Source organism: Ostrea edulis, chromosome 10, assembly GCF_947568905.1.
Source record: "Ostrea edulis chromosome 10, xbOstEdul1.1, whole genome shotgun sequence".
Taxonomy (NCBI): Eukaryota; Metazoa; Mollusca; class Bivalvia; order Ostreida; family Ostreidae; genus Ostrea; species Ostrea edulis.
In genome coordinates this window covers 37295044-37309945 of record NC_079173.1, presented here as the reverse complement: position 1 = coordinate 37309945, position 14902 = coordinate 37295044, and the positions used below count along the sequence as shown (strand labels likewise).

General features: G+C 36.3%; 1 protein-coding gene across 1 annotated transcript; it reads right to left on the bottom strand.

Moving 5' to 3' along the window:
- Positions 1-2059: 2059 nt before the first annotated feature.
- Positions 2060-4978, bottom strand: LOC130050713 (uncharacterized protein K02A2.6-like). The gene has a single exon (XM_056150950.1). It carries the CDS (start codon positions 4976-4978, stop codon positions 2060-2062), a length of 2919 nt encoding a protein of 972 aa, XP_056006925.1.
- Between the last annotated feature and the right edge of the window lie 9924 nt (positions 4979-14902).

Here is a 14902-nt window from a genome sequence, read left to right as displayed (position 1 = left end):
GAAAACCCAACCTTTGGCCAGCAAGCAACACTAAATACATATTTACTTCTCGCCAGGTAGTTATATCGGATGAGGACGTCCTTAGAATAGCGACATCTGTAAAGCAGTCGCTGCACAACGACACATCGACACTTGTGTCGATCGAAGTAAACTTTGGTGTTTCAACCCTTGAAGGAGAAGATTCATCAACATGTAGAAACGGAAAACTATAAACTGTTCCAACAAATTGACGAGATGGAACAGTGTGGTCAGAGTTCGCGCCACGGTAGTAGCTGAAGAGCAGGGCGAGGATACTGCCTCACTTATCCTGAACATAACAGGAAAGAAGAGTTACACCCAGACGAAATCATAAACTCACACAAAGTCGATGATCCGAACAAGCGTAATGCAGGTCTACGTCAGTTCATAACCAGGCTTCAAAGTGTCGACGTAAAGTTTCCGCTTGGTGAAAAGTTATAGCAAGTTGAAAAACAAACGCGAATCGAGGACTGTCTTCTTTAACGAGGACCTTACTAAACATCCCCACCTGATCAACTAACGATAAAATCCGTGAACGTGACAAATCTGACAAAGTGCATGTTATCTACCCTGAGCCGTACCTGACCCTTTGTTGGAAATATTCCTTAAGATGTCATCATTTAAACTGTTCTGAACATTACTTACTTTGAACTTTATTATGTCAAAAATTGTTTATTTGATTATATCCCTCATGCAGTTTCTTGTTCACTTCAACCGCCTGTATACAATCATTTACATGCATGCACTCTTTATTCTGTATATATGCTTCTTTTTCTTTCCATCGCCATGCATATCTTTTCCTCAACACATTTGATGAATGAGGAAACTCAACTCTCTTGTACGCACTGTCCTACTACCCTTTATCTATTGATCCTCCGTTCAAATTTACTTGCATCATTCAAATATTATTTCTTGAAGAGTTGTGTGCATACTCACCTGACTCGCGTTATTATATGACTATTTGCAATTGCTTTCCAGTTATCTGCATGCATTCATTTGCTTTATAATCTTAAATTGCATTACTACCATGGTAGTACAGGACGTACTCATTTGATCTGTTGTACTATTTGTGTTTTTGTTTGGTTTTTTTCTTTCATACCCTTTCGCTTAATACTTATATTCCAAGCTCATGTGCATTTTGTCATGAGACCAAATTAATATATTTCAAATCTTTAGAAATACATGTACTAGTAGTTAAACCTTTAGCAGTAAACATTTTCAATGATTACAGCCACTTATTTTCAAATTATCTGACTCCTGTTTCTTCTTACTGTGTTCCCTTGCTGATTTAAAACGTTGTACGAACGGTTTCCGAAGTCCTTTTGAACTACAGCTGGTTCCCACTGACGATTGTCTGGATTCTGTATACGGATAACTTCTTTATCCTCAACATGCGTTAATTTTGCACACTTTCGGTCATGGAAATATTTCTGTTTCATCTGCCTAAGTTGAAGTTTGGATTGTGGAGACGTCAGTGAATTTGGTTCCAACCACACTTTGGTTGTTGGTAGTTTTGAACGAAGAGTCCTGTTCATTAATAACTGTGCAGGCGACAGGTCAACTCCATCAATAGGCGAGTTTCTGTATTCCAGAAGAGCAATATTTGGGTCACCATTACTCTCTTCTGCCTTTTTCAGTAAGTTTTTTTTACGGTTTGAATACAGCGTTCCGCTTGACCATTTGAACGTGGATAGTGGGGACTGGAGGTTTTGTGCGTGAACTCCCATTCAGATGCAAACTGTTTGAATTCATGACAACTGAATTGTGGTCCGTTGTCCGAGAATAGCTCTAAGGGTATGCCTTGTCTTGAAAACACTGTTTTGCACGCAGCAATAGTGGAACATGCTCTCAAATTTGGTAGAGGTATAATCTCTGAATATTTCGAGTAATAGTCCACAAACAACACATAGTCTTTGCCCTTGAAATGAAATATATCAGCTCCAACTTTGGTCCAAGGAGTAGAGGGTATCTCATGAGGTATGAGTGATTGCTTTGTGTTTGATTTGCGAAATGAGTTGCACACTCCACACGACTTAATCAACTACTCTAAGTCATAGTTCATGTTTGGCCAAAATATGATATTTCTGGCTCTCTGCTTGGTTTTGACTATACCCAGGTGAGGTTCATGTAACTTCCTCAACATTTGGTGACGTAGTAACTTGGGAATCATCACTGCTGGCCCCTTGTACAGTAAACCATTTAGAACTGTTATTTCATCTCTGTAGTTCCAAAATATTCTTATATCTGCTGGAACTTGTACCCGAGATTCTGGCCATCCCAGTCGCACTATGTCGGCCAATGCCTGAAACTGTTCATCAGACTCAGTTGCGTCCTTCAGCTCCTGAAGTTTTCCTTCCGTCATAGGAAGCTCCTGCTCAATGAAATTGATGTCTATGTCCTCATCAACCAGTGATTCTGTACACTCTTGTAAGTAAGCCCTGCTTAACGCATCGGAAATGAACATTTCCTTTCCCGGAACGTATTCTAAAGTAACGTCGTAACGTTGTAAACGCATAAGCATCCTCTGTAGTCTATGAGTAGCTTGATATAGTGGTTTGCGATGAATCGCTAGCAAAGGTTTGTGATCTGTTTCTATGGTAACTGAACGTCCATGGATGTAGTGGTGAAATTTTTCACATCCATAGATAACTGCGAGCATCTCTCGTTCTATCTGTGCATACCTCTGCTGAGTCTCTGTCAGTGCTCGTGAAGCGTATGCGACGGGCTGTCCGTTCTGCAATAATACTGCACCCAATCCTTTGGAACTTGCATCCACAGAAATGGTGACTTCCTTTTGAAGATCATAAATGCGAAGAACTGGTGCTTGCGTTAATAAGTTTTTTAGTTTCGCAAAACTGTCAATTTGCTGTTTGTCCCAGTGCCACAAAACGTCACTTTTCGTAAGCAATCGGAGAGGTTCAGAAATCTCTGCTAGGTTTGGTATGAATTTCGACACATATTGCACTAGTCCAAGAAATCGGCGCACACTTTGAACATCTGTCGGTTCTGGCATGTTTACAATAGCACGAACCTTTTCCGGATCAACCTTGAGTCCATCTCTCCCTATGACGTGACCAACGTATTTCACTTCAGGTACTCTGAGTTCTACTTTATCCTTATTGAGCTTGAGCCCAATTTGACGACATCGCTCCAGCATACGAACGAGATTTTCATCATGCTCCGAGACGTTTTCTCCATGAACAAGGATATCGTCTACTAGACACTCAACACCAGGTAAGTCTTTAAAAAACTCCTGTAATCGTTTCGAGAACACTTCTGACGCTGAAGTTTTTCCAAACGGAAGTCGTAGATATCGGTATCTACCAAATGGTGTGTTAAAAGTGAGTGCCTTTGAACTTGCTTCGTCTAGTTCAATATGCCAAAAACCATGCGTAGCATCAAATCTTGAGAACACTTTAGCATTTGGTAGTCGTTCAATGATTTCCTCCACAGTTACTAAGTGGTAATGTTCTCGCTTTATGTGCGGATTCAAGTCTTTTGGATCCAAGCATATACGAATTTTCCCTGGTTTCCGTACTGTTACCATACTGTGAACCCAATCCGTAGGACCATCCTGTTTTGCGATCACGCCCAATTTTTCCATGCGTTGAAGTTCATCACGTACAGAACTGTGTAACGCTGCCGGCACTTTCCTTGGTGGGTGTATCACTGGCGTTGAATTCGGATCAATTTCAATGTGATATTTTCCTGGTAGATGTCCTAGTCCACTGAAAACATCCTGATACTGTTGCAGTAGTTTGTCCTTTGTTACACAAACATCCGCACTTTCTATGGAATCTGCTGGTATGTGTTGGATTAATCCTAGGCGTGCACATGATTCTTTGCCAAGTATCGGTGTACTTCCTTTTGCAGTGATGTAAAACGGAAGTGTACGTTCCACTTTACGGATTCGGCATCTGATATCAATCTTCCCATCTGGGTTCATGACTTCACCATTGTAAGTGTACAGGTTCACTTTTACTTTTCGTAAATGCTTCGGAGAGATGTGTAGTTCTTTGAACACATTCCTTGGTATTATATTCGCCTGAGCTCCTGTGTCCAGCTTGAATGTAACCGGTACTTTGTTAATGTTCACTGTCTCAGTCCATGGTACCTCTTCCTGAATAGTGTCCACATTCACTATGCCCAAGTATAGGTCATGTGATTCCTCTTCCACGTAATGCACAGATTTTGGTGTCTTATTACAGTATTTTGCAAAATGGTTACGGCCTTTGCATTTGTAACAATTCTTGTTGTACGCAAAACATTTCCCTTTCTCATGTTGTTTTCCACACTTACTACACGCATTCAGTTTGTTAGTGTTTGAGTGAACGTGAGCTGTTTGTTTTCTGGTACTACCGCGGTTCTGTAGTTTTTCAGGTTTTCTAGTTACAACATGAACAGCTACAGCAGTTGATGGTTCTTTGTGTAAACTTTTCAATTGCTGTTCGGAAACTTCAGAAGCACGGCAAATGTCTAAACACTTAGTTAATGATAAATCTGCTTCCCGTAGTAGCCTGGCTCTGCATGCTTCACTCGAAATACCACACACTATCCTGTCTTTAATCAACGAGTCTTTCAAATCACCAAACTCGCATTGTATGGCTTTGTTTTTTAAGTCAGTGACATAATTATCGATTGTTTCATGACTTTCTTGATTTCGTGTGAAAAATAAATGGCGTACATACGTTAAGTTCTTACGTGGTTCAACGTAGTCTTGAAAGTTTTTGAACACTACCTCTAGTTTTTCAGCATCCTCCTCAGGAATGTTGAATGTGTTGTAAATACGTCTCGCTTCGACACCAGCAACATGTAAAAAGGTAGCAACCTTCACTTTTCCCGCCTTTTCGTCGATCCCCGAGGCTACCAAATATAGGCGAAATCCTTGCAGCCACTCTTTCCAATTTTCAGCTGAATTCCCTTCAAAACTTAAGTGCGACGGCGGTTTTAACTGATCCATTGTTTTGGTACGTCAAAGTTTTCTTCTGACACCATGAAATGTCTTCTACAGACATTAATATAACGGACACCTAGTCCAAACACCAACATATAGCCATGCCGTGATATCAACTCGTTTTTATTCCGTTCTAAAACATAACACTAAAAATAGAACACGTATGGTCAACCTGACAATATCCGGATTATTCAAATACATTACACTCACTGTGTGAAATTCATTAAGCTTAAATCTGTATTTATCAAGTCTTACTTTCATTTTTTGTTTCACATTTCCTTTTGTTAGTTGGCAGCGATATAGAAATGAATCCGGGTCGTACTATTGAAAATGTCCTTGACATTTTGCATATGAATATCATAAGCATTAGACACCAATCAGGTCATTTAAATGTTCTTGTTCATGTCTTCGATATTTTATGTTTTACTGAAATCCATCTAGATAATTCCGTGAGCAACGATAGCTTACTTATTGATGACTTTAATGATATAATCTGTGAATACAGAAATTGTTTTGTAGGCGGTGTTATGATAGGCGAAGATAACGATCAGTGATGGAAATCGTAACTCCCGCAAGGAATACAAAATAAAGAGTCGGGCAAACACGGACCCTGGGACATACCAGCGGTGTGATCAGGTGCCTAGGAGGAGTAAGCATCCCCTGTCGACCGGTCACACCCGCCGTGAGCTCTATGTCTTGCTGTATATGTCAAATTAAATACGCGCTATAAGACGCCCAGAATTTGAGTCCGCCGATCTTGAATGTATATGGATTAAAATAGAAAACTGCACCTGTAATTATGATCTTTGCCGTGTCTACAGACCTCCGAGTTTCGACAGCCCTTTTTGGATCAAACTTTCATGGAGTTTAGATAAAGTTTGCATATAATCTGACAAAATAAACATAGAAGACGATTTAAATGTACATTTCCTTAATGCTCCACTATCACACAATGTCCGTGAAATTGTTTCCATACACAATTTAGTAAACAATATAACTGACGCTACACGGAATCGAGTACTGCTAAACCCAATACTGAACTCTACAGACATTCAATCGTGTGAAGCGGTTGAGAATAGAATCCTCGATTAGCGATTATCTCGCTTATTTCGAATATAAATTACAATCGCGCATACACCGTACAGTATGTGTTTATGAAAATCAATGACTTTATCAATCGAAAATTGTAATTGGGTGAACATCATCAACGGAGCAGATACTTTAGAATTGGCAACAGAAAATGTCAGATCCGAAAATCTTTCAAGAGTTCGTGAATGTGTACCTAAACAAACCATAACAGTTTGTCCGCGAGAAAATCCATGGCATGACTCGATGATACATTGTGAAAAAACCCATCAGAATGAGAAATCGACTTTGCAACAAAGCATTATTACTGATTTTGATTACGGGTTACTCTGTTTACCTGATCAAGAGATAGGGTTCACGGTGGGTGTAATCGGTCGAAGAGAGATGCTTACTCCTCCTCGGCACCTGATACCATCCACTGGTGTATCCAGGTGGGTGGGGGTGGGGGTGGGGTCGTACGTGCGTGCCCAACTCTTAATTTTATATTCCTGATGGAAGTTATGAAATTGATCACTGGTCGTTATCTTCACCTTTTCGTTATAAACGAAAGACGACTCTTATAGAAAATTTCGCATTTTGGTTAATAATATGGAAATACCATGCGATATTCAATTATTACGATAGTATTGAAACCTACTTAGACGAATTCAAGCAAAGGAAGGCAACAGTGAGTTACATTGAAGGTTGATGAAAAACTCATTTGATATGAAATTATCAAATGAAATATATCCAATACATATTGATGATAACAATGTATTCTGATATTGACTAAATGGAAGTTTTGAATGCGTGCTTCTCGTCCATTTCCACAAATGATGACACCAACGAAACACTACCAAATACGTACAGTTTAATTAGTGGCTCTCTAAGTAACATTTTTATTGACGAACAAGAATTAGTAGATATCATTACAATACTTGTAGTCAATAAAGCTTCTGACCCAGATTGTAATAGTCATGAGATGTTGAAATCAACTAAATGCACCGTTCCTTCTATGCTTTTCAATAGGACATTGTCAGAAGATATGTTCCTATCTTTTAGGAATATTGTTCATGTCATTGCTCTTTTTGTAAAGGAAGACCCATCGATAGTATCTAATTATAGACATGTCTTGCTGTTATCATGCATTAGTAAAATTATGGAGATAATCGTTTTCAAAACATGTACAAAATTATTTTCATAGTAATGATTTATTTCATCGATATGAAGCCGAATTCTGACCAGGATATTTTACCGTTTATGAATTATTAGAAACGTATCATGCGAGTTGTAGTATCGTACACCGTATTGACGAAGAAAAAAAATCATGGTATGATATCCTGTGACCTTTCAAAAGCACTTGATAGAATATTTTTAAATTACAAACTTATGGTGTATCTGGCAATAATTCATAGTGGTTTAAAAGTTACTCATGCCACAGATCACAAAAAGTAATATGTATACACCTTTTATTGTCAAAATTTGATATATTTGCTGGTGTAACTCAAAGTTCTGTCTTAGGACCTTTACTGTTTTTAATCTATGTTAATGGTGTTGATGTAAGTGTAGACTATGTGCTGATGATAATTCACTTCAGCAATCCTCATATAATATTTTGGATATTGATTTTAAGATTAACCATGGTTTACATGTATTCGAAACAGGCAGATAAGTGGTTACTCAACTTCAATCCATCCAATACTAAAGTTGTTTATCTTTCAAAGAAAGGTACGGAAGTGTGTTCCGGTCCATCGTCATTTGGGTTTATCATTATCATATAACCTCAGTTGGCATTGATTTCATAGTAAACAAAGTTCTTCAAAATAGGGCTTTTAAAAAAAGCTCAAATTCAAAATTGGTAGAAAACATCTGTCAAAATGTACATAGCATTTATTAGACCTACTCTTAAATATGCTTCAATTGTTTGGGGTGGCTGTTTACGATACTGGCAAGAGTGAAAAGGTACAAATATCTGCAGGTAGAGTTGTTACTGGTCTTTCTATTTTTGCATCTAGAGAATTCCTTTGTTCAGAAACAGGCTGGTAAACTTTACAAAGTGGACTTATATCGCAAAATTGACTACAATGTGTAAAGTTGACTGTCATGTTCAAAAATTACAATGGTAGCGCCCCGAACTATTTAAGTGATAGTATTCCAAATCAACATGAAAATGCATCCCGTTATAATAAACGAAACAAAGACCAGTTCCATAGCCTAAGATGCAGAATTTAATTTAATCAATATCATATATTCCAAACAAGCAAGAACTGCACTTCGTCTTTTCACTATGGTAAATCAACGTTTGCTTTTACTATAGTAAATCAGTTTACACGAGAGTACCTCAGCTTTGCATTGTTTACATTATGGAAAAGTTTAGACAAAAACAAAGGGAAGACGAACGTGTATAAAATATCAAGTAGTTCATAGCTCCCGTCGTCATTTGTTTTACGCGGATACGTTAAGGCAAGTCATTAAAAAACTCGGATGGGTGGAAATGGACAATGTGATGTCATAATAGCAATAAGCATATCACAAAGTATATGTATATCTCGGTCTAATTCGAATTTTATGTTCTTGTAAATAAACCATTTAGCGATCGAAGGAATAGCGGAGGATGTTTTATTTCCTTCATGTAACCTACGTCTGATTAATATAAAATCAAAATGGTTATGTCATAACTATACATCAAACAATACACAAACAATCAATCAAGTGACGATGAAGCACGTAAACACTAATGTTCATTGTGTCATGCATATATTGACAAAATATGGAGTATTTAAGATATATGTAACGGGATATATACGTGAAACACTGAAAATCAATAAACATGACGAAGGTGTGTTAATTTCATTCAGTGACAATGCGTCCAATGGAAGAAATATTCCATTTAGCATTGACCGAAAGAAAACTGCAAAAGTATAACACTGCGCCACATACTTTTAAAGTCTTTTTATACACCGAGTGAAAGGTAATAAAGGTGAAGAAAACGATCAGTGAAACTAACGTACACAGAAATTACCGCTAGAAAATATTTCAAAGAAAACATCATCGGGGTAAAAGAAACAGAGATGGTATAGTGTTAAGATGTTTTATTATTATTTCTTACTGAAAGCAGGATTCTAGCAGTACTTTCGAGAAACTTCTGATCTTTTACGGTAAATCGATGTTTAAAGCCTGGGGTTGTGTTGTATTTTTATTCATCTTCTATCAAGGTACCTTCGTAATTTATTTACAACAATCATGTGATGACATCATACCGAGGCACATACTTGTCACCTTGTTAGAATACAAAACGTTCTCACATAAACACTCAAAATAGTTTTAAAAGGTGAAGTAGCTTACTCCTTTTATCAAGAACAGGTTTCAAAGACTTTGCAATTTATATGTAAATGGGGTATACTCTGCCTTAACATACCCGCGCATATGAACTTTTTAGTGATTGAAAGTGTTTCCCCCCCTAATTTTGTAAGCAATAATGGATATTTTCTGTTGAAATTTACCAAGGTTCTTTTAAGAAGCATTGTATCAAAGTACCAAACTATCAAAGTTGTATGATATAAGTTGAATCAAAGTTTTACAACACTGAACAAAGTGTTTACTGATCTAAATATTTTGATCATCGTAAATATCATTTTATTATACATAATTTTCTTCTTTTTTTAAATAAAGTTTGAAAAGAAACTCTTTACGAAAACATCGGCATTTTACTGTGATGTATATTAGATCAGACTATCAAAGTTTATCTAAAATAAATCAAACTTTCGGGACAGTATACACACATTTTAAGATACCAAACAAAGTACATGAACTTACTTTGAGAAATGCAGGTTTACTAGTTTTAATCCGATATATCTACAGTACAGTATGTTGTAGTTAACTTAGTTTTTACAAGTATTCGCAAAACTTTTACGATGATAAATCTTTTTTTGTGCTATAGTTAAATCAAGACTTTCTCTACACAAACCATTTCTTCTCTAGAAAATTAAGGTTCTTACTTTCATTAATCAAAGGTCAAATGTTTTCAGTAGAAATAAAATTGTCGTCAAAGATTTTATAATCTTGGAAATCAAAATTTCTAAATTTTTATTAAATAAAAATTAATTACGATATCATTTTTCAACTACAGCTAACTCAAGTCTCAAAGTTTTAACTATAGTCAATCATTGTCTAATTGTACATGTGCTATAACAAATCAAACGTTTCAACATTTCACTGTCCAGAGTCAACCGCAGTTTTATTATAGTAAATCAACATTTTAAAGTATTTGAAAAGTTAATCAAAGGATATAGGTATATTCTTTGAACGATAATGAAGGAAATCTTAACTATGGTAAATCAGATTTTCACTATTCATACCATTAAGGTTGATCGATCCTCATGTGATGTCATAGGTTTTTGCAAAATCTTCATTTAATTAAATTTTGTGCATGATAGAAATACATCTTTGAGAGGAATTTCATTCACTGAATGAAATAAATTTGGTAAAGCAGGGTATATCCGGAAATTGAGTACGGTAGTATAACTGCAAATACCCCTCAAAGTGTAGCTGATGTATTTGCAACATACTTTGAAATTATATATGCTCCTAAAAACAACAGCAACTACGACGAGGAAAACTTGCAAAACATCACTAAATTGTATGATATTATCAAATCTGAAAACGAATGCGATAAACGCCTCGAGTATGAAATTTCCGAGTCGGAGGTCAACCAAGCTGTTAACTCCCTTAAATTGCGCAAAGCACCGGGTATTGATGGTATCCAAGCGGAACATCTAAAATATGGTGGACATAAAATCACTTTTTATCTATGCAAATTATTTTGTGGAATCATCAAATGCGGAATGATTCCCACTGAATGGAAAAAAGGTATAATTGTCCCTATATACAAAGAAGACAATAAGATTAAAAACTCCCCTGATAGTTACCGACCAGTATCCTTATTGTCATGCCCATTAAAGGTATTTGAGAAAATACTACATAATAGAATTTCGGATGCAATAATTAGTGAAATTAGATTCCCGAATCCCCAGCAGCAAGGGTTTCAGAAGGATCTGAGTTGCATTACCGCAAGTTTTAATTTACAAGAGACAATAAGTCATTACATTGATCACGGTAGTTCTGTGTATGTTGCATTTTTAGATAGTAAGAAAGCTTATGACACAGTCTGGAGAAAAGCTCTCATGGTAAAACTTTATAAATTGGGGTTAAATGGTAAGATATGGAAAATAATAGATGACTGTCATATCGGTAATGAAAGTACAGTGGCTGTAAATGGTACCATGTCTCAATGGTTTGAAATTAAGCAAGGTGTTCGACAAGTCGGTGTATTGTCTGGATTTTTATATTGTGTTTTCCTTAATGATTTATTGAATTGCTTAGAAAGTGTAAGCAGTAATTTCGGTGTGTACAATGTAAAGTCAACAAACCCGACATTAGCTGACGACATTGCATGCTTAAGTTCAAGTCCAGCTAGCTTACAAAAAATGTTAAACGTTGCATTTAAGTATTCATGTTTATGGCGCTTTTCTTTTAACGCTCAAACGTCTAGCATAGTTAGACCCCCAACACAGCAAACTTGGAAATTAGGTGATGATGAAATCTTGATCAATGATAGTTACAAACATTTGGGTATTATTCAACATTCTCGATTCAAAGCCATTGACCGGACAACGGACAGCTGTAACAAAGGCAGGAAGGCTTACTTTACAATACGGAATGATTTGTCTCATAACACAAACCCTTTAACTCTTGTTAAACTCTACCGGGAAATAGTATTACCTACCGTATTGTATGGATGTGAACTGTGGAACAATCTAAAACAAACAGATTTCCAAATTTTAAACAAATTTCAATATTTTGTGACAAAGGATATTCAAGGCATGAAAATTTCAACAAGATCGGATATGTGTGAGAGCATGATTGGATTACATCCCATCATTTCGGAAATAGACAAAAGAAAATTAGCATTTTTTGGAAAGCTGTGTAAACTTGACACTAACTCTCTGTCAAAGAACATTTTCTTATTTAGATTATATGATCTTTTACAGGGTGACATCAAACAATTTTCTGGATTTCTAAAAGATATATACGAAATTTTAATCAAATACAACTTACTACAATATTTACAATCATTTGTTGAAGTTAATCAATTCCCTGGAAAAAAAAGATTGGAAATATATAGTTAAACAGTCGATTCATCACCAACATACGGAGGAATGGAGAAATCGCATGGAAGCCGATCCAGACTTCCGAATATTTAAAAATTTCCACAACATAATCTCTCCTATTAAACTCTGGAAATTTGACTTTTCATTCGATGAAGTTCCACTCATTAGATTCCTAGCTAAACTCTGGACCATTCCACCTGTTTCTTTAGGCCAAACCTGCAGAGTGTGTCAGGAGACGTACGACAACCAGTATCAACATGCTGTGTTGGGGTGTCCATCCACAACTTGCATAAGGGAATCTTTCTTTGACAACCTAATTAATAATTTCGATGTCCATTTATATGTAAAGCTTTCGCAGCTCAGTGAAGATATTTTATATTACTTGGAGGAGTAGAACCCACAATATTATTAGAGAAAGAGAGCAAAAAATAATTTATTTGTCTTTGTGCAAAATTTGTGTGTGGAGCCACCGCGTGCTATAATAGAGCCTTGTCGCAAAACTTAGAGTACAACTAAAAGCGTAGTTATGTAAACATTTATCCATGTACATACGTTTTCTTTGTTATCATTTTCTATCTATCTGTATTCTAAATATATGTAAATGTTACAACATGAAATCTCCGCAAGGGGGAAATAAAGATTGAATGAATAAATGGGTTTTCTTTTGTAAAATACAGGTATATCCAATGATGCATACAGGTGAAATAAGTTTAAAGTTTCTTCACTCGCAATCACTTGGATTGAATTTATCTCATAAATACAGGTGGGATCTCTTCGTTGATTAGATGCAATTAAAAAAAAACTTGTCACTCCATAGTAATATTATTTTGAAAATAAAAACTTTTTCTTTTCAGATCCAAATCATGAGTGTAATCGGCATGGGACTTTATTTATACCTTAACTTGAATACAAAATTAATGAAAAAATGTACTTGTTTTTTATTTCTTATGTTCATCGGAATGAGAATACTTTCTGTTAGATACAGGTATATCCATCGATGCATTAAAGTAAAATAAGTGTTAAGTTTCTTCACTCGGAGTCACTTGGATTATCTGATACGACCCTCTCCATCGATGATCTAACGAGGAATAAAATTATTTTCTCGGTGTCACTGCACGCATTCGTTTTACAGGATTGAAAGCTTTTGTCATCCCGTGAACAATGGCATGCACTTTATCGTAACTCCGTTCATCGTTTTACCATAATTATGTTTACCATTGCAAATACGCCACTCGCATAATTTAACAACACCTCATTGAATTTTACAATGACCGTGTCAGGGTTTTCCGTATATCCTTACTGACTCGGAAAGTCCAGACTCGCATCCTTTGTTATGGAACTACATATTCTGATTAAAATTCATAATGAAATTCTACCAATACACTACTCGCATGATTTTGGTTTAACGTTACCGGAATTTTACACAGACCGTGTCAGGTTTTTCCGTATCCCTTATTCACTCGGAATTTCCAGACTCGGGTCCTTTATTATTTGAGAACAATAGCTTTATTGTTTACCCCCCCCCCCCCCCATACAATCCCTTTGATCTTCGATCCCGCTCGTATACCCTTATTCACTCGGAATTTTCAGACTCGGGTCCTTTGTTATTTGAGAATAATAGCTCTATTGTTTACCCCCCCCCCCCTATACTATCCCTTTGATCTTCGATTCCACTCCCTTTCTATTGTTCTCGATAACAATAGACATGGGTTTTTTCCAGCTATTCTTAGCCTATGACGTCATCCATCTATTGTCCTTAAGTAGGTCAAGGTTGTAATATGACCCCTTCTATTGTTCTCGAGAACAATAGGTCTATTGTTTACCCCCCCCCCCCCCCCCCCCCCCCCATACAGCTTACTATACTACTAACAACGATAACTTTTGATCTTATTAAGTCAATAAGTTAAACATCTTGTGTTTGATTTATCAATTTTTTTAACTGAGACTTGGTGACCGCAGCACTCCAATCCTAAATAAGGAGGACTTCTGGCAGTTCATTTCTAAACTAAATACTTGCATCATTATCTTAACATTTAGATTAATAATGAGATGACTTTTAATTCCATTCAACCATACATTCTGTGTTAGCCTTTTAGCTATTTCATATATTATGAAATAAATCTGTTGATTCCTCTTACTATGGGTAGTAAACTTCACCCTAGTTTTCATGGTTCTGTTTAAATCTTTCCATCCCCCTGTACATGCATCTCTTCAGTTTCAACACTAATCCACAGGATATCGGTAAATGTACGAACTTTCACATAGAATCATCCCAAATGAGACAAACCTTTTTTCTACAATGAACTCGTTCGCTTTAAATTTGATGTGATACATAAATGTATACTGTACCAGGTACGTGTAGAACTAAATTCAAATTCAGTTATCTTAAACACTCTAGTTCGACTAAAATCACGTTCGATTTAAATTAAAAAATTAAAAAGGCTATGTTTGGAGGAAATTGTTCAAAAAATTATTTCATCTTTACACTGTTATTTTCGGGGGGGGGGGGGGGGGGTGTACCTTTTATTCATTGGGTAGGCTTATAAAATCTTTTCTAAGTTAGCAGCCAGAATAAAGTAATATAATTTGAAAGGGTTCTATTATAATTCAAGTCTTTTTCAGCATCTTTATCTTTCTTTTTCATTTGTGAAGCAACATACTGTCACAATCTGGGGGTTGGGTGTGAGTGACAAAG